Source organism: Hyperoodon ampullatus (assembly GCF_949752795.1).
Source record: "Hyperoodon ampullatus genome assembly, chromosome: X".
In the NCBI taxonomy this organism is placed as follows: Eukaryota; Metazoa; Chordata; class Mammalia; order Artiodactyla; family Ziphiidae; genus Hyperoodon; species Hyperoodon ampullatus.
Genome location: NC_136913.1, coordinates 79375287 through 79382699, shown reverse-complemented (window position 1 = coordinate 79382699; position 7413 = coordinate 79375287). Strand labels below are relative to the sequence as shown.

The 7413-nt window shown below is 32.2% G+C and overlaps 1 protein-coding gene across 8 annotated transcripts in view; it reads right to left on the bottom strand.

Moving 5' to 3' along the window:
- Positions 1-761: 761 nt before the first annotated feature.
- Positions 762-7413, bottom strand: part of PCDH11X (protocadherin 11 X-linked) — a gene marked incomplete at both ends in the record, with an annotated part of 695461 nt that continues 688809 nt past the window's right edge. For 6 of the 8 annotated variants that reach the window (XM_079727504.1, XM_079727505.1, XM_079727506.1 and 3 more), the window contains one exon: positions 762-1444. In XM_079727504.1, coding sequence (XP_079583630.1) covers positions 762-1444 — 683 coding nt within the window. The remainder of the gene's footprint in view (positions 1445-7413) is intronic. The other 2 variants (XM_079727507.1, XM_079727511.1) reach the window with 2 other exon arrangements.

Below are 7413 nucleotides of genomic sequence, written 5' to 3'. Positions count from 1 at the left end.
TTTGGGCACAGTTATTGCACTTCAGTGTCTCGAACTCTACTGAAGAGTAGAGAAATAGGTTATAGACATAAATCTGTACAGTTTTTATAAGTTCTTTACTGAAAAAATATATACAAATTATAACAACAATATATTCTTAAAATAAAGGTAGAAAACATAAAAAATACAGACAGAGACAAAAAATATAAGAGATATTTCCACTCCCTATTGGTCATTTTTGAAGAAAAACTAATAACAAAAAAGTGGAGACAACAACAAATATCAAATGAAAAGACAAACAAAAATGCTACCATACTTAAACCTTCTAACGTTGTCTAAACAAAAGTTTAGATAGAATAAACGTACCCTTGGAAAATCAGATATTTGTTAGTTTTCCATTAGCTATGTACTGGGTCCACAAAAAACAGAATGGAAAAAAAATCAGTAATATTGCACATGTTGGTAAAAATAAATGAAAAAATACAGTGCACCAGAAATAATATATACTATATATTAATATCTGCCATGATAAGCCTTCCTGTACAAAAGACTGTGACATTTTTTTCAATTTCTTTTACTTTTAAACACACATTCTGAGTTAATCAAATTGTAAATTTATTTTTAACTTTTGACTAAGGGTCTAGCTCTAGACTGGATTCTGGTATCGGTTTCTATTTACATAGCTATTTACAAATCTAACAATTTGAAGTATTCATTGAAATTGGATCTTAAACTTCGATTATATACATCCTGTTGGAAAATGTGAAGTAGCCGTTTTAGTTTTATAAAGGATGTTCTTCCATAATGGGAGAATCACCCCTAGAGGGTCTGGCTTGCTGCCCTGGAGTGAAGGTTGTCAAGGGAATGACTTTAATTGAATCACCACTAGGGTGAAGTCTTTCAGACATGGCGTAAAACTGAGATCTTGTACTACCTTGTGCTGCCTGATCAAGAGAAAGTAGTCCATCAGGACCAGCACCTTGCCCCCATCCTTGCTGCAGACTGATTGGTGGTTGTGCGGGGCTGCGATGGAGGGCAGCAGCCTGTGGCAGAGGAGGGCTGCAGTGGATTGCAGCAGCCTGTGCCAGGGGAGGGCTGTAGCGGATGGCAGAGGCCTGTGCTTGTGGAGGGCTGTGGTGAAGAGCAGTAGCCTGTGCTAGAGGTGGGCTGTGGTGCAGAGTGGAGGTCTGTGCTGGTGGAGGGCTGTGGCACAGTGCAATAGCCTGGGTCACTGGCGGACTGTGGCAGAGCGCAACGGTCTGTGTCACTGGAGGGTTGCGCCGGCGAAGAGTGGTCTGCGTCAGGGGTGGGCTGTGGCACAGAGCAGAGGTCTGTGCCTGTAAAGGGCTGGAATGGGTTAGAGAAGCTGGCATCCAGCAGGCATCAGAGTGGCCCAAGATGAGACATTCTTGAGTGCAGTTGTCAGAGGCCTCTTCCACGGTTGGTTGAACAGTTATTTCTGCAGCTGTTAGGGTGGGAAACAAATGACAAAATTTATGTTTCAAAGGCATATGTTTAATAGCTACTTAAAATAAATCATATTGTTATAGGAACATTTAATAATCTATACATAAATGCATCAGAGACTTCTAATATTTTCACAATTGTACTTGATTTGTCAAGAAATAATTCCTACAGTAATATAAATAGCCAGGAGTGGGAGGATGGCATTTCATTTCTATAATTAGGATACTTTGGTTTAGTATCCCAAATGTAGATATTTTAAATTGTGTTTGTGACTGTGAATGGAAGCTGTGGCCATTGATCTCTACACACAAGTCAGTTGAAATATGGTCCTAACCCAAAGAGACGACATGAGTGAAACCAGTCACAGAATGGTAAATGGAAAAACCAGTCACAGAAACATGTAATTAACTAACCAATTATAGCTAACGGTTTGGTTAAGAATCTAATTAATTAATCTGAGAATAAATCTAAGAATCAATTAGGTTAACTTGGAAACATAACTTATTGAACTCTAAGATATGCCTTTTAGTTTCAAGAATGAAATATAGCTATAATTATCTTAGAGACAATTGATTTCTGTAATCCTCATTTTCTGAAATTATGGCAAATCAGTTTAGCAACATAATGAATTACAGATCGAAAATACTTAGCTCTAAACTACAATATTTTTAAAAACTCCTTTATAAGATTTCTGTAACATTTTCAAATGCCCATAGGTATCAAATATCAATAAGTATACCATACAAAGACTAGCCAAGTAAAGATAGAGTAGGTATATCAATATAAAAGTTGACTTTAGAGCAAAGAATGCTACTAACGATAGTGAAGGATATTACATCATGACATTTTTTTAAAAAAGGTCATTTCTCTAAGAAGACATAACAATCCTAAAAGTTAAAAGTAGAATTCATGTTCCTATAAGTCCTCAACAGGATACAGAGTCCAGGTACTGTCATTATCCTATCACATTTAAAGCCAAAGAATAGTATATATCAGAAGTGATTCTCATTAATAAGACTAATTTTCTCCATTAGATAACCATTTACTTTTCTTCATTTAGAAGGCACTTTAAAAATGTCTCTATGATATTAACATTTAAAATATTCTATATTTTTGCACAATTATATTTGAGAAGTATTTGGGAACGTAGAGCTTTATATATTTGGGGTGACATTAAATCATAAAAGCATGCATGGAAATATATGAACATACATACAACTATACTTTAAAACAAAATTTAATTTCCTCCATCAGAAAAGCAACTGATCTGGCAGCTTTAAATTTTACAACAAAAGAATACATCATAATTTCAACATTGAGTTATTTGCCTCTTTATGATGAGGAAACAGATACCAAGTCATTTTCACTGAAATATATGATTTATAGAAACTCCTTTTTTGACAGCTTTATTGAGATATAATTCACATGCCATAAAGCTCACTCATTTAAAGTGAATAATACAATGGTTTTTAGTATATTCACATAGTTGTGCAACTATCACCACAATCAATTTTGGGACATCCTTATCAGTCCCAAAAGAAACCTGGTATACATTAGCAGTCACTGGCCACTTCTCCCCAAACTCCACAGCCCTAAGCGACCATTAATCTACCTTTTTCTTCTATAGATTTGCATATTCTAGGCATGTGATATAAGTGGAATCCTTTAAATGAAGTCTCTTGTGACTGGCCTGTTTCATTTAGCATAATGTTTTTAAGGTTCACCCATGTTGTAGCATGTATCAGCACTTCAATTCTTTTTTTATTGCTCAAGATTACACTTTGTATGATTATACCACATTTTATTTATCCATTCGTCAGTTGATGGACATTTGGGTTGTTTTTACTTTGTGGTTATCATGAGTAATGCTGTTATCAACATTGTATAAAAGTTTTTAGGTAAACACAGTTATTCATTTATATTGGGAGTGTACCTATATATGGAGTTGTTGAGTCATATGGCAACTCTATGTTTAATTTGAAGAAGTGCCAAACCGTTTTCTAAATTGGCTGCACAATTTTACATTGCCATCAGAAATACATGAAGGTTCCAAATCCTCTTCTCACTTTCTGCAAAAATTCAGTTTGGATTTTGCAGATTTTGGTAAGTATTGTTTTGAATCTGAAGATCAATTTGTGAAGTATTGAACTTTAACAGTATTAAATCTTCCTGTCTTTGAACATGGAATGTCTTTCCACTTATTTATATCTTTAATTTATTTCAATAGTTATTTCAAAATTTTCAGAGTAAAAACCTTGCACTTCTTTTCTTGAATTTGCTCTTAAGTATTTTATTCCATTGCAAATAGAATTGTTTTCCTAATTTCTTTTTTGGAATGTTTATTGCTAGAGTATAAAAATACACTTGATTTATATATATTGCTCTTAAAGCCTGTAACACTGTTGAGCTTGATTAGTTTTAATAGGTTTTTAGTGGATTTTGTAGGATTTTCTGTATACAAGATCATATCATCTGCATATAGGGATAGTTTTGCTTCATTCTTTGCAGTATTAATGCCTTTTATATATGTTTTGTCTAATTGTCCTGGCTCAAACCACCAGTATAATGTTTAAAAGCAGTGATGAAAGCAGACATCCTATGTCTTATTCCTGATACTAGGGGAAAACAGAGTATTTCACCATTAAAGTAGTTTCTAATTTCTCTTGTGATTTCTTCTTTGACCAATTGATTATCTAGGAGTGTGTGGTTTAATTTTCCCATACCTGTTAACTTTCCAAATTTCTTTATTTTATTTCTAATTTTGTTCCATTGTGGCCAGAGAATATATTCTGTGTGAATGCATTTCTTTCAATTTATTGAGACTTGTTTTATAGTGTAGCATATAGTCTATCATGTACAATGCTGCATGTACACTTGAGGAGACTATGTATTCTGCTCTTATTGGCTGGAGTGTTCTGCAGATGTCTGTTAGGTCTAATTGATTTAGAGTCCTGATCACTTCTTCTATTTCCTCTGTGGTCTCTTACATGGTTATTCTTTCTATTATAGAAAGTGGAATATTGAAATCTCCAACTGTTATTATTGAATTGTCTATTTCTCCCTTCAACTATGTCAGTTTTTGCTTCATGATTTTTAGAGCACTGTTGTTAGATGCATATATGTTTATAATTGTTATATCTTCCTGATTATTTGACCATTCTATCATGAAAAAATATCCCTCTTTATCTCTAGTAACATTTTTAAAGTTTTTCTAATTTAAATAAGTTTGATATTAGTGTAGTCACTCTATCATGATTTCTGTGTGCATGATATAACTTTTCCATCATTTCATAATTAATCTATCAGTATCTTTGAAACTAAGGCCTGCATCCTATAGGCATACATTTGGATTTCATTTTTTAATTCAGTGTTACAATTCTTCTTTGTTTGGGGTTTCTAATCAATTCATTTTCAATGTTATTATTGATATAGTAGATTTATATTTACCATTTTACTTTTTGTTTTCTATGTGTTTCATGTCTTTTTCTGTTCCTCTATTCCTCCTTTACCGCTTCTTCTGCATTAGGTGAATATTTTCTAGTTTAATATTGTAATTCCTTTAATGATTTTTGGCTACATATGTATATATAATATATAGTGTATATAATGTTACATGTAAATATGTATACTTATTTATACACACATATGTGCACACATGTGTGTGTGTATGCCATTCTCTTACTGGTCTTTAGATTGTCTGGTCTTAACTTATTACAATTACTTCAGATTTATTATACATTAATTCCAGTGAGATATAGAAATATTACTCCTATATATCTATATTTGCTCTCCTCTTTATTGTGCCATTTATATATATATATATATATATATATAAAACACATATGTATGTACAAATTCAATATATTGTTATAATTATTACTTTATGTATTATTTGTTTTAATGAAGCTGAAACAAGAATGGGAGTGCAAGTTTTATAAATAATTATCAACTATTTTTTACTAACCTTCTTTTCTGCCATTTCTGGTTCTCTTCATTTGTTCGCTTCTTTCTGTGTATTTTGACTTACCATCTGATGTTGTTTTGTTACTTCAATTCAATTTTGCTCCTACCTACCCCTTTTATGCTGTTATTGTCATATATGTGTGTGTGTGTGTGTGTGTATATATATATGTATAAATTATATATATATATATATATATATATATAATTTTAATAATGCTGTTGTCAATGCATGTGTACAATTATATTTGAGCCCGTTTCAGTTGTTTGGGGTATATATCCAAGGATGAAATTACTAGGTTATATGGTAATTCTATATTTAATTTTGTGTGGGATAACCATACATCTTCTATAGCAGCTGCACCATTTTATATTCCCACCAGCAATACACAAGCGTTCCAATTTCTCCACATTCCCCTTGAAACTTGTTATTTTCTGTATGTGTGTGTTTGTGTTTTTAATAACTGCCATCCTAATATGTGTGAAGTAGCATCTCACTGTGGTTTTGATTAGCACTTCCCTAATGACTAGTGACATGCAGCATCTTTTCGTGTGTTTATTGGCTATCTGTATACTGCATTTGGAGAAATGTCTTTTCAAGTTTTTTGCTCATTTTTAAACTGGGTTGTTTGAGTGTTTGTTTTGGTGTTGTTAGAATTCTCTTTATATTCTGGATATCAGTCCCATATCAGATATATGATTTGCAAATATTTTCTCCCATTCTGTGTGTTTCCTTTTTATTCTGTTGACAGGATCCTTTGTTGTACAAAAGTTTTTAAATTTGACACAGCCCAATTTATCTTTTTTTTTTTATTGCTTGTGTTTTTGGTGTGATACCCAAGAAAACTTGCCAAATCCAATGTCATAAAGTTTTTCCCCATATTTTTTCTTGTAAGATTTTTATAGTTTTAGCTCTTACATTTAAGCCTTTGATCCATTTTGAGTTAAATTTTGTATACGGTATATGGTAAGGGTGCAACTTCATTCTTTTGCAAGTGGATATCCAGTTTTCCCAGCACTATTTGGTGTCTTCTAGTTGCTTAATGGCAGCCATTCATATTGTCTCTTCTTCTCAAAAGATCTATTTCTATTTATTTAAACAAGCATCTTTCAAGTTTTAGAAGTCTAATTTATTAGGAACCATCCACCTACTGAATTCACTTGCTGTCACTCTGTCTCTAGTTAAGCATTAACTTTACCAAGTGAAATCAATAATTTCCTACTGGATAGCTTTCATCCATTGAGAATAAAACAAAGCATGCTAAGAATTGCATTCAATGCTAACATTTTGACTAACAAATTTAGAGAGTTCTTGAAAACTTGGGAAATTAAGTAACAAATACATACAGAATTGAAGAAAAATTAAAAAGCCAAAAGGTAAGGGCTTTTAAGAAAATTCATTATGCATATAAAATATTGTAGTGGTTTTCACATTTGACAGATTTTCTGAAGAATTTGGAAACTAGCTGACACACAATATTTTAGATGGACAGATGATACTTCACATAAAGTGCTTCCAAAAATGTGATGGAACAATGTAATATTATTGTTCAAATGATATTTACTATAAAATATAGGTAATTAAGTACATCTCTAGAGCTTCTCTCAAAAATTCATGTTGACAATAATCCAAAACATCTTTTTTTTTATTTTCTCACTTAACTCTAATTGACTTATAGTGGATAAACCACTTAAGTATTAATTGAATAGAGACTGTCAATTTGGTAGCAGAGTTTTAATAAATAACCGGAAACACTGATATTATTTGTCGTTAAAAAACTCTGTCCTGTCCTTTAAGTAATGGGTATTGTTATAGTTAGTAACATTCATGACTTGAAAAACACCTATTCACAAGCTACAACAAACAGAAAACATATATCCAGAGTTACTAAATGTAATTATACCCAATTAGATAAACAGGAGGTTGTTCACAATATGTGTGTGTGTGTGTGTAAAATTTATAAACTGTCACGTTTTTAGCTACATGTTTTTAATCTCAGAATTCAG